This window comes from Lissotriton vulgaris, chromosome 3_1 (genome assembly GCF_964263255.1).
Source record: "Lissotriton vulgaris chromosome 3_1, aLisVul1.2, whole genome shotgun sequence".
Lineage (NCBI taxonomy): Eukaryota > Metazoa > Chordata > Amphibia > Caudata > Salamandridae > Lissotriton > Lissotriton vulgaris.
Window position 1 is genome coordinate 1,521,184,417 of NC_141689.1, and position 22,744 is coordinate 1,521,207,160.

A 22,744-nucleotide genomic window follows, 5' to 3' on the forward strand; every position below is an offset into this window, starting at 1 on the left:
CAGACGTGCTAGATGACTGAAGTGGCAGAAAAGCCAAGAGAGGTCCTGTCCCATAGGATGTCTTGATTGCGACCTACAGTGAGGTATCTTCTGCCTGTTGCTATTGAGCTTCTACATCAGCTTCTCTCTTTCCTCTGCTGCACTGACCAAAAAGTGAATGAATTATTCAGTGTTGTACCAGAGGGGATTGCCAGTTGTGGTTGTTACGCCAGGTTGTTAGGCCACCTTGTTGAATGGAGTTTGTTGGTCTGAAATATTGACTCAATGCAACCTTTCAGAAGTGATATGAAGGAAAGTGAGGGACATGAAACCTATGTAGGCACCAGTTCCGTGTTAATGTCAAATGTAACCTTGGCCCTTCAGGAAGCATAGAAACCATGTATTTTTCTAATTGAGCACTTATTCCGTCTACAGAAGGGCTACATTTGCAATTGGGTGAAGACCATCCTTTGCGGTTCAGAATTTGCTCATATGTTGCTTCCAATTATATACAGTATCCACAAAATGTGCTCTGATGAAAGTTTTTGAAAACAGGAAAAAATTGCTGTTGTGAATCATTCTCTCATGGGTAACTACTTACTCGAGATGAAATCATCATCAATTGTGATCTAAATTGTGAACCTGTTAAACCATTTAGCCACTGGTAGCAAGAGCTCCTAAGATATGCCACTGCTTGAATCCAGGAGGCCTATAAATGCCCCACAGAGATGTGCAGCACTAAGCAGGCAACAGAAGTCTATGAGCCTGTGGGAGTTGAAAATTTTGATGTAAATTTAACCTCCTAATAATATAGAAATGTGCCTTAACGTTAACGTAGGAAATGCGTGTCAATATTTTGGTTAGGGAAAATCCGCTTTTATTAAACGTGCAAAAAGAGAATAATGCTGCTTATTTCTGCAGTGAGCTCCCATTTTAATAATTTTTTCCCTGGTAGGCTTCAACAATTCCCTTTATTCTTTACTTTCCCTTCAATAAGATAAACACCATTTTGTAAATGCTGATTTAACGTTATAATTGAACTGCAGAACTTGACATCTTCATGAAATGTGCTATTTGCGGCAAAAAATATTTCTTTCCTTTCTCATACCATATGATTTAATCGTGTTTTAGTTAGTTTCCTCGGCCAAATTTCATGATCTAACCAGGACATGCTAGATAATCATGTTTCATTTCATTGCGCAGTCCATTCTCACATAATGGGACATTGAACTGCTAACAGAGTAAGCGTACAAAGGTTCTTATGAGAACCTTCCTAGATGTATCTTTTTGTAATACACTGTAGCCACTTTCAAATAACTACATGTCGACATGAATGTTTTCCGTGGGAATCGAGAGAGAAGACCATGGACCATCAGAAGATTCTTCCTCATTGGCTCAAAAAACCTAAGCACCTGTTGTTGCAACATGTGTTTTGTGCTTTCTATATAGTACGTATTCCTAGTTAGAGAGTTATCGCACTGCATTCTATGCACACCTACCGTGCCATGTCCATTAGCACTTGACTGTTTGCTTGAGACTGCTGTAAGCTACTGTGAGCAGTTGTTATTTCCTCCATGCTGATCCTAGCTACTGCTGTGATTTTTTTCCTTCTACCTGTAATAACAGTTGCTACTGCAGCTGTTGGGGGATCTCGGCTGAGTTTCCAGAATTATTCATTTTTAAGAGTTCGACCTTCCAAAGTAATTAGCCTGTTGCTCCAAATTTCTATTGCTCTTTTCTAAAAATAATTCTTTATGGGTTTCATGCTAGGATAGGTAAGGTCCTTTAGATTAAGATAATCACTAATTCCTATATGAAACACGCTGTTATTTTGTTTGCTGTCTCTAACCAAATGTTCCTTGCTATTTCGGTAAACAGACTTATCTGAATAACTTGAACAAAAGGACAAAAATACAGTATAATCTCTTAATGAGCAAATAAAACTTAAAAAACTTTGTCATTGAACATTAAACGCTGAAAGTTGATGATTTTTTCAGAACTGTATTTGAGTTGTGCTCCATTCTAACATGGTGGCAAAGATTCATCGACCTAAGGAAGAAATTGGTGTTGAAATTGGAAGTTCACTTAATAAATGTCAAGGTGGAGCTGTTTTATACGTTCTTTTATTTTATTTTTATAATTCTTTTTGTTAAACAATAACTGGTCACAATATCACACAATCACATACTTCAAGGTGTACAGTTATGGAGCTATGACAGTTACATTTTATAAAACACCTTTTCAGTGAAACATGATGCTATTCTAATTATGGTGATGTTGGATCGTCTTGGGGAGGAAGAACAGGATTCTCACATACATACCCACGATAGGCATTCTGTGTGTCCCACATAGCAGTCCATTTTTTAGGGCAGCCGTGTGCAACGTAAACAGTTTTTTCCTGATCATACACTAGCCCATATCCGTCTTCCAAGCTTTAAGTATCGGCGACATTGCTGCCCCCCATAGTCGGGTGATGTTTCTCTCTTGCTACCATTTGACCCAGAGTTGCCCATAGTTTATCTTTACTGTTAATATCTGTGGGTTCCCACACGTTTAAGAGACACCTCTTTGCTTCAGGCCTAATAACGATTTCCAATACTCCGCTCATACAGTCATGTACCTCCTGCCCCGATTTCTTCGGTCGCCTTGATGAGTGCTGTCTCAGTGCTGTGTTCAGCACACATGTGGTAGGGCACTAGCACAGTTTTACTTAAAATGGCAACTATCCCTGCCGTATTGGCCAAGGTCCACCTGGTGCAGATATCAGTCTAGGAAATTCAGCCACATATTCCCAATTTTGGCCACTATAAATTGGGTCCCCCTCAAACAAGCAAGCAAGAAGCCTTTAAAAAATGTCAGGCATTGGCTATAAATGAGGATGGGTAGAGTCCCATATTACAATAAAAATGTACGGTCTCCAGTACAGACGTGAACACGCTTCTGTACTGGGACATGGCAGCATTAAAAGGTGGACTAATTAGACTTTCAATGCAGAGGCAGCACATTGCGAAGAGGGGTTCCTTCGCAGTCAGGTGCAATGTCTGTTTACAGAAGAATGCTAGGGGAAACCTGGGATCCCCATTACTCTTGGGGGCGCACTGACTGTGTGCAACTTCTTACCTAGCACACAACCAGTGTACCGGCCATCAGCCTCATTCCCCAGGGCGTTTGATTGTGATATAGTGCTGATGTAGGGGCAAAATCATATCCTAATTCGCATAGGGTCACACCCCCACACAAATGGTCGAAAAGCACCCATCCCCCTTGGGGTCACGCAGAAGCAAAACTTGCAGTGTGTTCAATATTAAAAAAGGAGCCCCGGGGCTGAAAAGAAAAGTATGCAAACATCTATTTGCCCCAAGACCATTTTTAATAATAGGACGAAGCCAGGTATCCTTACTCGGTTTGGTTATATGTTTTATTTTTAAAAACAATTCAAAGGAAAGGTCCCTTGGGACATCACAGCATCTGGCATTCTATATAGCATCACATTTTATAAACAACAAAAAAATAGAAAAATAATACCAAATATTTTACAGAAATGATTATGTGGGGTTAAGAGCCAGGTAGCAGTGTAAACTGCATAGTCGATTACAATACATTTAACCATAACAATAAAGGTCAAAAATACAGTCCAGTAGATTTACACCATTCAAAAGAGAACATTTCCTTATTTATGAAAGGTACTTGTGCGGAAAATGATAATTATGGCAGTTTCCCCTTCACTGGACCATTCCTTTTACCTCTAAGGTCAGATGTTTTATTATACATTCCTATGACAGGGACTCTGCATTTGCTTAATTGTTCGCTAATATCATTCTATATTCTACCTAAAAAAAAACGACTTACTGTTCTTGGATCCATCCGTTTTTTCAAAGCCTCTTATCTGTAAAACAAGAGCCACACTGTATGTGATCACCAATGTGGCCATATACTGGCATAGGGAGTGCATTCCTTGGAGGGCTCTAAATATTTGGGGAAGATGTGGTTAATTAAATGCAGAGTTTGGACTAAATTTTACCTTCTTCTAGATGGAAAAAATAATCTGAGGCGAGTGACACTTTTTTGATGGATTAGGATAACTGGTCGAGCAAAGAAAGGGGTTACTAGATGCCCGAGTCAGATGTCTGCCAACCCCCTTGCCTAGCTGGTCTGACCTCCTTTACTTGGGATCATTACCCTGCTGGGAAGGCACCAGGCCTTCTCTCCTCCAACATGATGGGGCAGGAAGCATCTGCAAACTCCCCTGGAGGCCAGGGCCGGACTGGGAACTGAAAGCAGCCCTGGCAAATTTCACCAGACCAGCCCCCGTCCCGCGCATTGCAAGTGAGCGCAGCGAACGAGTACCACTGCTACTAGGGGGGTTTTCCCCCCCAAGAAAATTTTGGAAAATGACAGACCAAAATGGTGAATTTACAGCACATTTGACCTTATATTCAATTATGTCAACTTTCAAAGCACAGTAAATAGTAGATGATGACCTAAAAGACACTGGGGAATCATGCAATTTTGAGGCTGCTGTGTTTTTAACAACAACAAAGAAATTAAGTTCCCACGGAACTAAAGTTAATAAAAATGCAGAAACGCATTGCAGCACAGTGGAGGGTCTTTCCTAAAGTTAGACTGGTCCCCTTTATGTTCCTTATTTCTGTATTTGGAGTGTGAAACTGCATGTAAGTCAACGAAGACTAACTAAGCGTCCCATGATTCCAAGATTTGTAAACTTAATAACAGCGAACGGGGTAAAAGCAATAACTGCTAATGAAAACACTAAGAAAGAGAAAAGTGTGGTAAGGAAGCACTATATAAAACAAGCATTGGCATAGCCAATAGGTCTCGCCTTTGGGACCTTATAAGTGTTTAGCCACGCAACAGTTGATGTTGTTCCACCAAGGATATTGTGCTGCGTAACTACATACTTATAAGGTCCCAAAAGCGAGACCTATTGGCTATGCCAATGCTTGTTGTTAAGTTGCATTTTGGGGGAATTGAGGGGGGTTGGATGGGCTGCTCTCTGGCGCCCACATTAGCCAAATACAGAAAACATCAACTAGCCACAAAACCAGCCATGACCCTACCTCCTGTTGTCAACAAGCCATGAAGCCACGCCGCCTCCCTGTTTGTGTGTGTCTGTTTATGCGCACCAGGGAAAGTGTTGTTTGGCACATGGCTGCCAAGTGTCAACTCCCTAGCCAAGCAGAACTGATTGGGGCTGTTTTTGTTTCCTCACAGCAAAAGAGCAGGCCCTAGCAGGAGGCAGCGCCAGCACCCCGCATTAAACACACAAGTGCGCATTTTGACAGTGCAAACTCCTTTCTTAGAAAGGAGCTTTCTTGTGAAATAAATCCGGACTGAAATCCGGACAATTTTAAAAAATATAGGTCACGACACGAACTGAGCCAGCGTCAACTTGTCTGCTTAAAATATATTTTTCAGCACAAGCCCCAAGTTGGGGCTTGTGCTGAAAAATATATTTTAAGTAGACTTGCGGACCCCAACCTTCGCCCCAGTTACTTACAATAGCATCACACTCACAACCACACCCCTGGACATTTGGTTCATGAACACAGAAGTGCGGTCTTATTTTGTTTCTATCACTACTGATAAAATGTGCACATTGCACTCCTGTATAATTCCACTGTTAATTTATCATTTTCACATTTCTATTTGGTGATAGAACTGAGGGTTTTCCCTATTTTCAATTACAAGGTTATCGCTAATGGGTGATGGTGAAGGTTGTTATGCAGAAAGAATGGTTTATGCCTACAAATGTCTTGTGATTGTTCCTTCACCGCCTGGCAAAAGCTCTGTGATAAATGCCAGCGTGAAACACATGTTGCCTGCTGTTTTCCTCTAAGGATGAGTAGCAAAATCAACTTTGTCAATACTTCAATTACCAACTTTTTAGGCAGTACTGAGTGGAGGGCTACAAGTCTTCATACCTAAAATGTCACACATTCTGGGTTTGAGAGGCAACGATCAAAGACATCACATGAGGTGCACCGAGCTCATTGATTTAAGGAGTTCAGTGAACAGTCAGCTTAAACTTAAAAAATATACGTTCATATACAATGCAGGTATAGATGCATGGATGGTTGGATGGGCAAATAGATAGATGGATTGAGGTGTGGCGGGATACACAATAGGCGCAGAGAAGTTGGCTTAATTTTTAGACCCCCTGCAGAGGAAGTAGTATTTTAGGTAGATAAAGGAATGGTGTGTCTAATCCCGCTGTCTTTTCCGTGTCTTGAAAAAATAGCTTCTATTGAGTGCTAAAAGACATAGCCACACCGGCACTCACAGCTTAGCAAGAATACCTTGATAAATGGGCACACAGGCATTTGTGCATGCAGATCAGCAAGCAGACACAACCCGTGCACACACCTACAGACAAAGACGTACTCTGTTACTGACAGAAAAACACATATACAAAGACACATTGCAACTTACAATGTGCATCTAATCACAAACACGATATTAAAGCATACATGGATTGACAGTTGAACAAAAGAGGGGGTTGATGGTGATAACACATCTACAGGCACCTTATGCGCACATGCAGATGAACACTAGAGATACCTCTGCACACAGACCAACAAACACAGTCAGACAGGCACCTGGACACACAAGCATACACGTACATACGTATACCAGTGAAAAAAGACCAATCATCAGAAAAGTACCTATGTGCAGAGGCAAACATACAGGAGCTCAACCACACACAAAAGCCAAAAAATATACAAGAAGACCTCCATTCATGACGTATGGGTACTTATTCCCACAAACAGTACATGTACCTATACGCATAATCAGACACACATCATGCACCCATGCACGGAGGCCAAGTCATCAAGTATAGAGGAATTTTTGCACACATGCGAACAGGCATAAATGTTTCTATGCACAACGAGAGAACAAAATATCGTGGCAACACAACATCCTTAGATAGAACACATGAAAGTACACTTTCGCTCACATAAAGCACTAATAAGGGACCACATACAGGCACCCATGGATGGTGTGATGGAACACAAAGAGCGATACCACGGATGGAAACATGAATGGACAGCTCATTGGATGTATGCAACATTGGTGTGGGGCTGATGTATAAATGGAATTTAAGGTAGACCAAAGAGTGGATTTTCAACACCCATTCACTCTTTGTACAGTCACTGGTGAACGTACTTCTACAGGGAAATGGAATGCTTCGGTCTTCTTGCCCTTCCATGGCTCACACACCCGGGAATTATCACCTGTAAGCAACAAACCTCGCCGTGCCCATTTGATCCCTGGTGTACCTGGTGTAAGCGTGTTCAAGTTGCACTGCTATTCAGTGTCCGTATCTCTTTAATAATAACACAACAGGGATTCCAGATTACGCCATGTACCCAGAGAGGAGATTTCACATACCATTGTTATTAGATGAGTTGGGTCAATTCAAGCCAAGACTACAACCCCCAGAGTACAATAAATTTTTTAATGAAGGCACATACGTGTAGCATAGTGCTTCTATGAGGGGCGATCTGTTGATCAGGCGGTCATAGTTACAATGCATTCTGCATGCATCAACTTTAACAGGCTTAATTTTCTACTTAGAAGATATGTTTGGGGTGTAAGATATTGACCATTTCACGTGTTTTCGTTTTCTGATCTTACAGGAATTAAGTTTATTTTCCAATGGCAGATGAAAAAAGTTAATTTGCTCCACGAACTGTTTCACTTAGCTCTTTTCTAAAAACATTCTGATCACCCCGCATTTACATTTCCTTACAGACGAGATGGGTGTGATGGAATAAATCTTGGCAGTGAGGCAGAATAGACAAGTTGTGCCAATTTAAAACGAATTTACTCCAATCTAGTAATACAGTAGTATGCACTTCGGTCAGCTGGCTTCAAATAGGTACTGGAAGGACAGGAACCCTTTAATTACCTTGCTTAGGAAAACAGCAAATACCACAACAGCACAGCACATCTAAGCTCCATGCATTATGCCTGGCCTTTTGTTCCACTCTATAGTAAAACATATAATTCTACAACGCAAAACAAGTCATTTTTCTTCTATCTTCAAAAGAGGTACAGTGGATACTGCAAATATAATTTGTTAAGCTGCATGTAAATGATGAACTCAGCAGCTATAGCCTATAGATGACTTCTCTCTGCAGTCAGGGAAAAGAGAGAGTGGACAGTTCATCAGGTGAAATGAACTTTTAATAATGTATTTCTCTTCTCAACGCTAAGAGACCTGAACAACTCGCAGCCTCGCGCCAAAAACTAATTAATGCAGGTTTTGTGTCAGACGCTAGTTACGCAGATAACACTAGACACAGGTCGTTAATGTAATGTTTAATAACCTCTCTTTCCATCACGGCGCATCCTCGCCTTTGACTCAGCGTGCATAGCTCAGTGAGCGGAAGACTTGCCTAAATTAACGAAGATTCCATGAATATGCCTCTGAAAGATGCAGTAACTTACTCACCAGCGTGCGGCAGTCGGCAGCAGGCAGGGGCCAGGGAGTGGGACAGGCAGGCACAACAGGGCCTAGAAATAATGCTGGTGTGCCTGAGGGGGCTAGAAATAGTTAAAGTTTGGGGTGCCTCTCTCACCAAGTGTCCTCGTCTCAGTCTCTGATCTGGCGCACTTCTGGAATGCTCCTCGACCTGGCCTCAGTCACGGGTCACGCGCACTTTTTTTTGCCATAGCTCTAATGCGCATGATCACCACCAGCCACCCCACCCTAGGTTGGGCCAACTGAATAAACAGCGCAGACGCGGTGGTGACGGCATCTGCGTGGTGCGCGCTATCCATGCATTTAAATGGTGCACAGTGCACAGTGCTCGCATTCCATTATTTATGCAGATTGCAGTTAAAGAATAGATTCCAGACTCGGAGATTAATAGAGGTGTGCTTTTTTTCCCCCGCACGGAGCGCAGAACGAAAAGAGATGCATGCAGAGAGTGACTGGCTACTGTATTGTGAACTTCTGATTTTCTTTTCTGACTAACGCCGCGCCGCCGGACCTAAAACAGGCCCCAGAAACAAAACCGGCCCCCTAACTAAAAACCGGCCCCCACCCCATCCAGCCTACCGGGGGATTGCCCGGTGCCCGGCATTGTCAGTCCGGGCCTGCTGGAGGCTCACTCCCTACTATCCGTGTCTCAAGAGGCCTACACAGTGCTCCTCAAGGGCACGCGGCGAGGGCACCTGTCCACACTAAGCGCCCAGAATCTAGCCTCCTGCCTCTACACACATACTTAAATCTGTAGTGCCACAGGCATATCCTAGTTTGCACCAAAAGAAATCAATATGAAATGCGCCTTTAGCCTCCAAACATTGTGGACTTTGCAGAATATCTGGACTCTTCGCATGGCTTACACTTTGTAAAGTAATTTAGCTGCACTCTGTAGTTATTTATTTAGATTCATAATTTCATTATGATGTCTCGCTTCCCATAATTCTGTTATCATTTTGCCCCGACCGTTTCCGAGATATTTGCACCCACCCCAAGGCCTTGCTGGCTAACCAAATCATACAGAACTGAACTATTTCATTCTCTGGAATCAAATTTGCAAGAACGTGGGGCCGCTCTGTTGAAGCCTTTCCCGTTCTCTCCCTCCCCTTAACTAAATACTGGGTTACAGTCATTGAAAAACTGTAAGCTGATAATAGTTACGGAACACCGTTTTGAACTTAATTTGTGAGTGTCATTGGCTCAAAAAACCGCCAGCCAGGCATGTGCAAGCTGTGCACCTGCACAGGGCCACCAAATCCCGGGGGGCCACCAGGCCAATATATATCCTTAATAAAATAATCCTCTGAGGATGGATACATATTTGCGTGACAGCCCCTGGCAGGGATTTGGCGACCTCTGGCTCTGTTCCACTTCCAAACACCCTGACCCCCCCACTCTTCCCTGGCCTCCGCAAACCACCCCGCCCGGACCCCCTCTTCCGAGGCCCCCTACCTACGCTCCCTGCCCAGGGCCGCCATGAGCCTAGAGCCACCCCTGAAGCCGCCTAGAGTTAGAGTACGATGAACAATGTTCTTTAGTTTAAAAAAAAGGGGGGGGGGGGGGGGTCGAAATACACCAGGGAGACAGGCCAGGCAAAAGAACATGCCCCGCCCAATTCGGGGTTTCCTGCTACAGAAAGAGTCATGTTATTTTAATCTGTGTGTACCTTTCGGTGCGCTCAAAGTATAAACCGGTAAAAAACAAAAAACACATGAGCACGGGCCAATGAACAGAGGCAGGATACAGGCAAAAACACGCCTATTGTTCCATATGAGCAAATCTGATATTCTTAATGTGTTCTTCATCTTTGAAGCTAGGGTTGACATATTGTTGAAAGGACACAGAACCAATTCCAGGACGAAATGCGTTGTAAAGGCATGCGTGGTAAAGGCATGCATAACAAATTAATAGGTGTGTCAGAAGCATCCGCAGTTGTGACAGCGTTGTTGAGGCGTGGTTTAGCCATGCGAGCTTCCGTCATACAACTGTGTGAATTGGCCCCAGTGCATATACTCCACGGCTTTAATTCCCCAGATTGCTACCAGGACCATTACTCCGAATGAAACAAACAATTATAATAATTCTCACAATGATGATTGGCTAAATTAATGTCCTTTCAACAAGATGTCAACCCCAGCATAAAAGGTGAAGAAAACATTAAGAATATTAGATTTGCCGTTGAATGACAGAAGCTCGCATGGCTGAACCATCAGTGCTTCAACAACGCTGTCACAACTACGAATGCTTCTAAACCACGCATTCATTTTTTATGCATGCCTTTACAACGCATTACGTTGTAAAGCCATGCTTGGTAAAGTTAGATGTGTAGTAAAGTTCACATCCCAGCCCCCTGCCGTATTCCTCAAAACCGCCCCCTGCAACGACCCTCCAGCCCTAAACACTACCCCGGCCTTCCCCACCCACCCAGAGCCCTAAAAACTATCCCCAGCCCTGCTATGCAACCTGCCACAGCCCTAAAAACTACCCGCCTCCCCCACCCTAAAACCCGACCCAGCCCAAAAAACCCTCTTGACCCCTGCCCGAGCCCTAAAATAGCCCGGGCCTCAAAACTACTCCCATGCCTGCTCCCCGCCCTGAGCCAGAAACCGGCAGAGCCCCAAAACACTACCCCGATGCCTGCCCCCGCACTGAGCCTTAAAACGGCTCAAGGCCCAAAAAACAACCCCAACTACAGCCCCCGCCTTGAGCCCAAAACGGCCCCTGTCTGAGCTGGAAAACTATTCCGCCAATAAAAACTACTCCCTTCCCCCTGAATTCCCACCCCAAGCCTTACTTTCCAAGCCATGATCTCCTCCCAAGTCCGATCCTTCCTCTCTCTGGTCTTCCTTCTGGTCTCTGCAACTAAACCACCGCCTGCCTTAACCATGCATATGCGCGGTTAAGCAAGCGGTCTTTAGGTTAAGTGAAAACAGCATGTATGGCTTAGCCCGCGGGGTTAATGCCATTTCCCAATTCATAAAGGGAATTTTAAATCTGCACACGTACAAATATTATTCCTCACAAGTAGTCACAAAACTCAGCAGTAATAAGCCTGGAAAGCTGCTTTCTTTGCAGGCTTAGTGATGGTAATGTCATGTGAATTTTGCAAAGGCTGCTGGTTCTCCAATGGAAAATCGTACATAGTGCACAGCTAAACAATGTGGAAATGCAACCTGTAATGCAAATGTAAACTATTCCTTTCTATTTTTCCCCTACTTAGAAAGCATTTTTCATTGTAGAAAAACCCTCTTCGCCTGGTCCCTCTACCAAGTTTGTGTCTGATTCGAATTCCACACCAACATCCTAGACTTCCTAGCTTTCTCTTTGACCACTGCCCCGTGCACCAGGGGGTCCTTCAAGGCTCGATTCTTCCATTCACACTCTACAGCATCTTTATGGGATATTGTGCCTTTATCCACAAAAAATCCGATATTTCATATCATTTCTACATGAATATCACTCTACTCTACCTGCAAATCTCATCCCCAATGGACACTGAACTTTTATCCCAGCATTACAAATTCAATGGGTGTGGAAGGTGAAATATTTGGCATACGGCATTTCAGACCACTCACCGCACCAGGTCACACTAGGTCCACAGAGCCAAGTTGGGTTCAATATGTGGAACTTGGACCCAGGGGCATCGCAAGCTGGGGGAAACCGCCCAAGCCCTATGGAGTGCGTCCAAGTAGTATTTTGATGAAAATTCGGGGTCCGTGGACTCCTCTGTCACGATCTTGGAAGCATATAAGACTATAAAGAGGAGGCCCAAAATGTGATGGCCCTCAAGAGGAAAAGCAAGGAAAGACAAGTGCAGGACTTGGAGGAGAGGCTCCTCGAGTTGGAAAAAAACTGTGCTCGAACAGGGGACTAAGATACATATTTACAGCTAGTGGCGATAAGGGAACAATATCGTAATCTCACTCGGAATGTCGCCCGTAAATACTACCTTTCAACGCAGAGGAACTTATAAGAATCTGAGCATAAGGCAGTTTACCTTCTGGCACGGCTGGATAGAAGAGAGTAGGAGCTGAGATGGGTGGCAGAAGTGAAGACTGGAATGTGGGAGCTGGGTCGAACTCACAAAGATAGAGCAGAGGCATTCACACAATACCACAAGAAGTTATACATAGCAAGGAATAGTCGGACCGCTTATGAATTCTGGGAAAGTGCCAGGAGCCAATGGCCCCCTGGTGGACTTGTTTAAAAGCCCGGACCCACTCCTCAAGCCGCAACTCAAGAATATGTATCAGGCAGCTAGAGGCAAGGAGAGGTTTCCGCCGGAGTTGAATCGTGCCATTATAGTTGTGATGTCCAAGACAATAAACCCACAAACCACTGTGTCTTGTGTCTTGTACAGGACTATCTCCCTCCTGAACACGTAGAACACTACATTAGCCAAGATACTGACTAACAGGATGGCCAAGGTAATCACCACCATGGTGCATTAAGCCAGACAGGATATATGCCGGGGAGAGTCACTCATCTCTATCTCAGATCAGCTCCTCTGAATCGCTCCAGCAGCCCCTTGGCAGAACTCCTAGGAGTACCCACTTTATCCCGACTCGCACTCAAACATTCTCATTTACACACACTTGCAGACTTACTCTACTCCTACAATCAGGCCACACCATGAAATGCCACTCAAGGGCGGCTCAAAACCATAATACCACCTGCAGCACCCACTAGCTTCAGTACTGGTGAACTGCACTCTCATACTTACATGCAACCTGAGGCCTGGACTCCACTTACAATTACATCACTAGAGAAAAGGACCCCTAATCCATAAAGTTAAGTGCCTAGTTATTATGATCATTTAGCACATGGCGGAAAGGGGGAGCATTAACAATCACCACATATAGGTGTACGTTACTAGATTACTTTAAACAGTTCACGTCCACACATTTGACGCATGGAACACATGAATTTAAAATTTAGAAAATTGTGGAAATATAGGCGGTGCTCAAAACAGAGATGAAGAATGTACTCCAAGCATAACACATTTTATTTAATTACAAACCAATGCACTTAGGCATGTAATATTGTGTCTGTTTATCCTGCCAGGCATACTTAAGCATCAAAGAAGGCCTGTGTAAGAACTAGGGAGCGTTAGAGTGACCAGTTGTACAAGCGTTTAATTTCTACTACCCCGTTCTATGCAAAAAGCAACCAGGCGTAAACTATTATTTAGCTTTGCACATTTTCTGTAGAGAACTCCTCATTAGCAAATAATGAACAGGAAGGAGGAGGGGACTATTTTAGCCAAAACTGCTTATCCTCACATCCTTTCCCCCCATGGAAGGATACACGCTGTGCACCAAGGCTTTACAAAGCTCCTCCAGAAATAAACATATAAAAAGTAATATTAAAACCATTGCTGAGCTCTGAAATATATACTAAACAAAGAAAATAAATATGTCACCAAATGATTGCTACAAGTATAGATGCTCTCCGCTTATGTTTACTTCTTGTCGGCTCCACACAGATGCAACGATATCGAATATTTGTGTTTTTTATTGAGAAGCAGTTCTCCACAACGTCTCCAAATGTGCGAAGATACACTACAGTGTAACCTGAACAGACCTGCCACAATCTACTACCCATCAGGGGTGCATGGAAGGTGTAGGGCGCCGTGCACATGTCCCGAAAATAGGTTTTAAGAAGGTGTCGATGGGCATACGAATATCACGGTGCAGCAGGTCAAACGGACAGCCTTCGCAAAGGTCATTGGACTCAAGAGCGAGGTTTCTCCACTGCTGCTTCAAATCTCAAATGAAGTGTGTTTATGTTACTTCGAATATTAATGTGAATTATTGACCCAGACTAACAGTTGGGAGCAACAGAAAGCGCTGACATTGATTTAAAGTCGTGGCGCACATAATTATCCCCTCTTAACTACTGTTGGTTTAATGGGGTTGCATGACAGGATTAGAGCGGGAACATGTTCCAAGAACGATACTCTCAAAATACACTCTCTTCCCATTTAAGCGCTGGTATATTTGCAAAATAGCCTAGTGACAAGTGGCAGCAAAAATGTAAATAAAAAAGACGGATATACTCTGCACATATATGTATTTGCAATTACGTTTCTTTTGCTTCACGCATTTACCTTGCAATCTATTTCACTTTCAAATCAAAAACTTGCCATGCACGCCGAAAATATATGGGCAGTCGCCTTTGTACAGCATAATTGCACGCCTTATCTGGGACAAGGTGGCCATGGGAACCTGCAGCTCTGCAAAATGAGATTGCTGGAGGCGGTGTGCCAGCATTCAACATCCATCTCCCACAGCAGTAAATCTAACAGTCTTGGCCTCTGCTTTCTACTATGCTAGGGCAGAGGTATGTGCACTAGACCATGGGCCTCGGGTTAAACTGGGTTAAACTGGCCTAAAAGGCTAGTGCACATGCCAATGACTGTATTGAGTCATTCTGGGAATATAACACACACTCGCCTCTTCAAATGTTATTTAATGAGAAAATACTTTTTACAATCTAAATATTAATAATTTTAATGTTTCACCATTTTTCATACCCAAATATTAGTAGATTATTTACAAAGAGGCGGCGTCGTGTTATACATATTTTATAGATCGTCAGTAAAACAAATAGAAACTCTTAAAGACACATCCTGCAGGCCCATACAGGTTCATCAACCACCATATACTTCTTGTTCCAAAATCACAATATAGGAACCAAATATGTTATTATTAAAAATGCACAACGAGGTCACCTATAACAATAACGTAATGCTTCATACCACATTTCTGAAGCTTTTAGTAACAGATGTTATTTGCAAAAACCTAACAAGCATTGGCACAGCCAATAGGTCTCGCTTTTGGGACCTTATAAGTATTTAGTTATGCAGCACAATATCCTTGGTGCAACAACATCAGCCGTCGCATGGATAAACACTTATAAGGACCTAAAGTTAAAAACAAACTTGCACATATTGGGGTAACTTTAGCCTGTTTCAGATTGTGTTTTCTTGGTCATGCTAATATTGCCAAAAATGAAGAGCCCGTCTCTGAAGTGGAGCTGCTTCTGTGTTTTGATGCCGAGGTGAGAGGTGAAAAGCCAAGATGAGCTTGCTCAGCTGAACACAGTTTATATTACTGATACTAGATGAAGAACACTCTCCCCTGTCCTCATGAGCTCAGCTAGGCACTTGCTTGAGTTCACTGAAAAACTTACAATGTGACTTATGCTAGAAAATTGTGTACATTAGGGTATAGATTGGAGTCCAGTTTTCTCTCTACAACTTGCTTCAACTCAAGTTTGCAGAGGAACATCTAGCTGGCTGACTGTGACCCCGCCTACAATGTTTTCTTTTGTCAATAACCCCTTTCAGAATCCAATAGGCATTCGGGGATATGGTGTTTAACAAAACGATTATACAATGCAAAGGTACTCCACTCACTGACCTCAGAAAAGGGCTGGACCGGGAACCAAAGCTGCTATGGCAAAAATGTTCAAACCATCATCACTTTCTTCCTCCTCTCTCATCCCTGATGTAATTAACAGGGAGCACTCGAGAAAGCAGGAGAGGCTACATCAGTGTCCCTCTTTCTTTAAAAAAAAACAGCCTCCGGTGTGTCCAGCACATCTGGGAAACGCCTGATGGAACTGTGGGCCTGAACAGCCCTGCCTCGAAAGTCTGCCTGGTCATGGTTGTAACTCATGTTTAAGATCACTATTGGAAAGTTTTAACTCACTGAGCAATCATGCTATGCCCTCTATACTCTGTCAAGCTCAGGTGTGCTACTTGTAAGGTATTGCAAATATGCATTTAAACGAAGGAGTAGACTAAGGAATTGAAGCATCACAATTCTGCTTGCTTCTCCTTATGTTTATATTGTATTCTTCTTGGGCGAAGATATAACTTCTTCAAGCTTTGCCTCCACCACAAAGCTATACTGAAACGAACAGAAATTCAACAAAAAACATACACCCATACTACTTTTTAAAGATGAAAATTGAGCCTTTTATTTAAAACAAAAAAAACAGAAACAAATGTAAGTCATTTTTTAATGCATTTTTTTTGGCTTTTTCAATTAAACTTAAGAGACATAGATGATTTCCTAATATGTAGGCTGTTTATTCTGGTCCAGATTAGTTAGCTCTCCCCTGCCGAGACGTTTCGGTCTATCCTGATCTTTTTAAAGGCCCTTACGGCGGGTGTCAGATATCGCCGGATATACGGTAAATCCCCCCGTGTAGAGACTCAGATTTGCAAACACGCCCGCTAGGTCACAAACATCATATCTGCATTACGTTTTGCCAGGAGCATGACCCCCTTTAGAACTTAGCTGAGGGTGGTTTTCTACCATGGAAGGATAAGAGATGTAACATCAAAATCACTCTTGGTCTCAAAATTACAGGGCCTCATTTATGAAGGCCTTGCGCCACTGGTACGTCACTTTTTCCCATTTTAAAAGTGACGCACCGGCGGCGCAAGACCTTCATAAATAAGGCCCACAGTGTTTTAGAAACTCTTATGCGTTTTTGGACTCAGGATAAGCATTTCTGCCTGCTAGGCAACGAAAATTAAGGTCTGGGTAGGCGCAAGCATAGTCTTTCTTGGCTATACTCCAGGCGCCTCATTTATGAGGCTGTGCGTCACTTTTACGCCGCCGGTGCGTCACTTTTTGTGACGCACCAGCAGCGTAAAAAATGTTGCTTGTTGCACCGTATTTACAAAGTGACGCATCTAGGTAGATGCGTCACTTTGTAAACCCCTGCGCTACATTATACCTACGCCAGGTATAATGTATGCAGGGGGGGCCTTCTGACGCAAAAAAGGGTCATAGAAGTGACGCAGTGAAATCTATAAGATTTCACTGCGCCACTTCTACGACACAAATGCGTCAATTTCTCTGACGCAGGCCCTTCACATGGGCCCTGCCCAATGTGAAAGTACACATTGCTGGAGTTGCGTCACTTTTGTGACACACTCGAGCAATGCGTCACTTTTGCGCCATACAGATACGTCAGAAATACTGACGTATCTGTAACTCCTTGTGCAATGATGCGTCATACTGTAAATCTGACGCATCATTGCTGTCACAAGGAGGGCGCAGTGAAAAGTGACGCGTCGCTTTTTTGACGCAGTGATGCGTCACTTTTCATAAATGAGGCCCCAGGAGTTTTGGGGAGAAGTCTCTGGACTGCTAGGCAGGGATCAGTCAATCGTTGTAGGTGAGCAGGCTATGAAATGTTCGGGTTATTGGGCTTTTATTATAGCCCGGTGTGGATGGACATTAATGTCAGGAAGTAGATAGAACAGGTGATACGGTTGGGCTGTGTGGTCCAAAGGAGAGGAGGGCTCGTGGGCCAAGGTGGATGGTGGTTTATTTATAGGGGGAAAGGCGGGTAGAGTGTAATGTTAAGGGCAGTTTTGTAAGGGACTTTTAGCCAGGCACTTCATTATCCTATTAGTGCAGATTTGTCTTTAAAGTTGCTCTTTATGCTAAGCACGTGTCTTTTTGCCACTGGCACTGCCCTGCCTCGCCCAATGTAAACAACATGAAATATGATTGCTAACAAGGAACACTACTCCAATGGTCTTTGGCCTCGCTTAACTTTACATCTAGCATTTTACACAGTTTCATCTCTCTCAAGCATATTTTAGGATGCGGGTCTTTTGTTTTAAAAAAGAAAAAAAAAGTTCCTCAACATCCGAGAGGTCCTTAAAGGTGCATTTTCCTACACGTCCTTTTAAGCAGCCACAGGAATTGAGGGTAATGAGCTTCATATTCTAATTTGGATTCAAATCAGCCGCCCCTTCCAACCCTGAATTTGGAAGCAAGGCTTAAATTCTCATTAAAAAAAAAAAAATCCACCGAATTACTCATCGCCTTCAACGTTATGATGAATCACCGGTTTGTGGACTGAGGAAAACAACACTGCCGGAGAGAAGAAGCGCCAGATAAAATGTCACTTCCGGTGCTGTGGCTGGGCCTCGGGGCATCTAACAAACTAAATCAAGAAAAGTGAAGGCATAGATATGACAGCCTAGAACTGGGTTTCAAAGCAGGAAGTGTGCAGGAAGCAACAGCGCGACCTCTCCGCGCACAGGCCCGCACATCCGCATCCCGGGATGGCATTCCAAGGCGTACATTCCGGCGGCGCCTCCTTCCGAGGGGGGGGAGCATAACAAGGCCCGCCCGAGTAGCAACTTCAACAACTTGAACTTCTCGGTTGCAAATAAAGTTTGGAATATGCCAGAATTTTGTGCACGCGCGAGACCACTGGAGTGGGTGTGTGCACAGTGCACTAAGTGGGTTTAAGGACGAGCTTGGATTTTGTCTGCGTGCTGCAGGAAGGCGCCTCGCACACGGATTAAGAACTCTGATCTGCCTTCATCTATTATTTAAGCGCGCAGAGGCATTTCAGCGTGCAGTGCCAAATAAAGTGCGTTAAAAATAGTGGTTGGTCCTCAAAATATGATGTTGCTTGCAAAAGCACACACTACCTTATAGTGCGCTTAAACAGCCTCTTGTTGCAGTGTAACGCCTCACTCACAGTTCTCCCACCTGGGGAAAAAGTCTCATCGACTGGATACGACAGGAGTCTCACCCCAGAGCACATTCCACCTCATGGTTTACAGGGTCATGCAGCGAGTTCACACCTCTGTGCACAGATTTACACACTGAATGTCATCCTCACACACTGGAACTCAAACTCACAACATGGACTAATCACTGAGTCTCAGACAATGGAGACAGTCTAATTGCTGGGTGCGAGAGTCGCACACCATTTGTGCACAGACACCTTGAGACAAGCAGTGTGTCTCCCCGACATGCACTACACATCAACGTTGGACTCTTCCAATACTTATTTACTTTTACAAAGTATCACAGATAAGAATTTTTTTGGGGCGTCAAAACTATAATGTTTTTATCACACCCCTCAAATGTCACTTCTTAGGCTCGAATTTCTAAAATGTGATTTCAGACAGATACAAGGAGCCCTCCACGACGTTTGGTCTGCACACACACTGGACAGGAGCGGCGAAGTTATCTTTCCACTGAGATAATGTAAGAAGAGACCTCTAGACCAGGACACCAGATCTTCTCCGATTACAGCAGCAAACTTTCAGGCGCGAGGCGCCGTGCGTCCGGCTCGAGGACAGGGTTGTCAGCAGCACGCACGGCTCCGGCGCGTGCAGCCCAGCCGGGTCACCTGGCTCGATGCACTCACCTGGGGGTCCGAGCACGTCCTCCCGGCTGCCAGGATCCCGCGGGCTCGGCGGGGCAGAGCCCGGAACCAGAGCCCCGCTGCCAAGGACACCATCATCCAAGTCCGATCCGCGCCCGGTCATGCGGCGGGCCCGCTCCTCTCCGTGTCTGTCTGTCTGGCCACGCCGCTGCCTACCAGCCCGGGACCCCGCTCGCACCACTCGCACCGCTGCCTGACGGACCAGCCAGGCACTCCTCCTCCAACCCGCCCCCCTTCCTCACACCGCCGGCTGGTTTAAAGGGGAGGCGGCGTCTCTCCAGCGGGAGATTTTAACCTTGGCCGACACGAATGTCCCAGAGCCCTATAGGGTAGAATATGTGAAGATTAGAGCAAGCAATGCACGTTTTTTCTCAGAATATTCTGCGCCGTTGCCAACGTCAACTCATGGAATTTAATGCGTTTCTTTGTGCAGAACATGTTAGAAACTGAATGGGTGCTCGCAGTTTTTCATTACATTGCTAGAACTCTTTGCGATAATCGTTGATCCTGTTTCACTATGTACTTTTTAAAACGTAACCCAGCGGCTGGAGTTGTCTGTACTGATAAGACTTCGCTACTACCCTTAGAATATTTAACGATTGAAAAAAAACCCAGCAAGTTTCAATCTAAACGCATGCCTTTCAGTGTGCATCCAGCTCATTAATGCTGGTTCATAGTTCACTGTGCTATATTAACACAGGAACTTATGAACTGCAAATAACAAGAGGATCTCTGGGACAAAGGAGCTAACCCACTGAGCTATCTACAAAAAATTGAAACCTTATGATGGGAATTGAGCGTGCCTGTAGTAGAATGGCGTTTGTAGTGACCTGCTGGTCACTGTTCTAGTCTTTGCTGTGCCAGCCACTCCCCAAGGGCTAGCTTACATCCCACCCCCATTGAACACATGCGACACAGGACATGTGACCCCAGGGTCGGATTGGGATCACAATTTGGCCCGGGCACTGACGAAAAAAGTGGCCCACATTAAAGGGGCGTGGCCCACAATTAAGGGGTGTGGTCCACATTCAAGGGGCGTGCCCTTTCATGCAACACCATTTGGTTACACACGTCAATGTCCTTGAATATTAGATGTAAATACATTAGGAATTTGGACAAGTATGGTAGTGCACTGTCCAGTGACCAGCTGAAAGAGGGCATCAAAGATCAGAAATTGGATTATAAATTCAAATCTGTTCCGAACAGGGGCCCAAAAATATGTTTGGCCCAGGGCCCCCAAAATCCTTAAGATGTTTGGCACAGAAATGAATTAAAGTGAGAGGATACTGTTCTTGCACAGTATACAGGGCAAAGGTGACAATGGCGCCATGCTGAGCAACTAAAAAAACAGCAAGGCCCCTTTCTGTCACAAAATTATTCGAGCCCTCCAGGGAAGGAGCACCTAATGAGCAGCGACGCCCCTGCTATTACTAACCTACTCAGCCCTCCCCAGACCTTCAGCTCAGGAGCACATGAATAGCAGTAAGGCCCCTGCAATTAGTAAATTAATCAGCCCTTCCCAGCCCTCCAGGCCTCAGGGCAATGTCCTGGCAGGGGAGCACAAAACACAGCTGCTGGGTCATCCATGGTAGCCAGGGGGAGTCTGAGGTGAAGATGGTGCAAGTTGCAAAGATCACCTGGCCCCCACACCGAGACCCATTCTTCCTCGCCCACTATGCAATCGGCCGTTTTTCTCTGGACCCCGACCTGCCATCTTGTTCATTCCCTTGTCTTGTACCCTTCTCCCTCGTTTTCCCCTTGACGATCCTCAAATGTTTCTTCCCTTTTCTGTTTTGCCTTATCTCCATAACCTTGTATCCCTCCCACCCTCCCTTGGTGCTGTGACTGCATCTACCCTCCGACCCCACTTAATGGAACTCTGCCTGAGAAAATCGCTATGTGTCTATATATATGTATATAGAGAACTCTAATCACTAGTATATGAAGTAGACCTTTGTACTATCTACCATTCCTATGTGACTCTTGTTTCTCTTCCTTGAGTGACTTTACTACTTGTACATTTGCAATTTTTCTTTCTGTTTGTATCTCTTCCTTGTGTGACTTTACATCTTGTACATTTGCAATTTATTCTGCTTGTATCTTTTATGTAACGCATGTAATCCTAAGTCCTTATGTTTCGCAACTGATTCTTATGTAAAGTGCTCTGACACCGTCTGGTAAAGTTTGCGCTATATAAAATCGCATTCAATTAAAAACAAATCCCCCAAAAAACCTAACACTGTTTATGTGCTGCGTGGGCCCCAGGGGGGCCGAGATGAAAATGGCTCAAAGGCCTGAGCAACACCTGGCCCACAGGGAGGCTGATTTTTGCAAACAATCACCCCCTCCCCAGCCACCCTCAGTGTGATTGCTTTGCAGTGCAGGGGGTGAAGGAGAGGCCACAGCGGATACTCACTGCACAGTGAAGCTGCATTCATTTCTCTGTCTGTCTCCGTGCCCTCTGTGGGCCGTTTTTTTTTCTCCCCTTTCCTAGTCCACAGAGATCACGGAGACAGACAGAGAAATTAATGCAGCTTCACTGTGCGGCTGGGAAAGGGGAGAAAAAAAAATGGCCCACAGAGGGCACGGAGATACCGGCCCTTCGGCCGATGCCCGAATGCCCGCATTGCCAATCCGCCCCTGTGTGACCCTGATAATAAAAGAGTCTGGGCGCACGTGCCCAGGGCCAGTTCTACAGAACACAGAATGAGACTGCACCCTACGTATTATATAGTGGCTCAATAAGAGTCCATGGTTCAAAAAATGCAAAGAAAAGCTCACTGGCACCAGCGACAAGGACGCATGTTTAGGAAAATACAAACATGTTTTTATTCATTATTTTTGGTAAATATAAGATAAGTTGTCAACATTGACATTTATGTAGTACTCCACAACATGATGTAAAACCAACAATCAACACAGAACCACCCACACGCACATCACCAAAATACATTCAGACAAACATGCTGGGGTTCTCACTTCAGTAAAACACCACAATTACTAAAAACACACATACCCATGCATCCTTCACTATTT

General features: G+C 44.3%; 1 protein-coding gene across 1 annotated transcript in view; it reads right to left on the minus strand.

Moving 5' to 3' along the window:
* Window positions 1–19,960, minus strand: part of LOC147728111 (calcium uniporter regulatory subunit MCUb, mitochondrial-like) — a 517,836-nt gene extending 497,876 nt beyond the window's left edge. The window contains exon 1 of the mRNA XM_086961999.1: window positions 19,691–19,960. Coding sequence (XP_086818125.1) covers window positions 19,691–19,786 — 96 coding nt within the window. The 5' untranslated portion in view covers window positions 19,787–19,960. The remainder of the gene's footprint in view (window positions 1–19,690) is intronic.
* Between the last annotated feature and the right edge of the window lie 2,784 nt (window positions 19,961–22,744).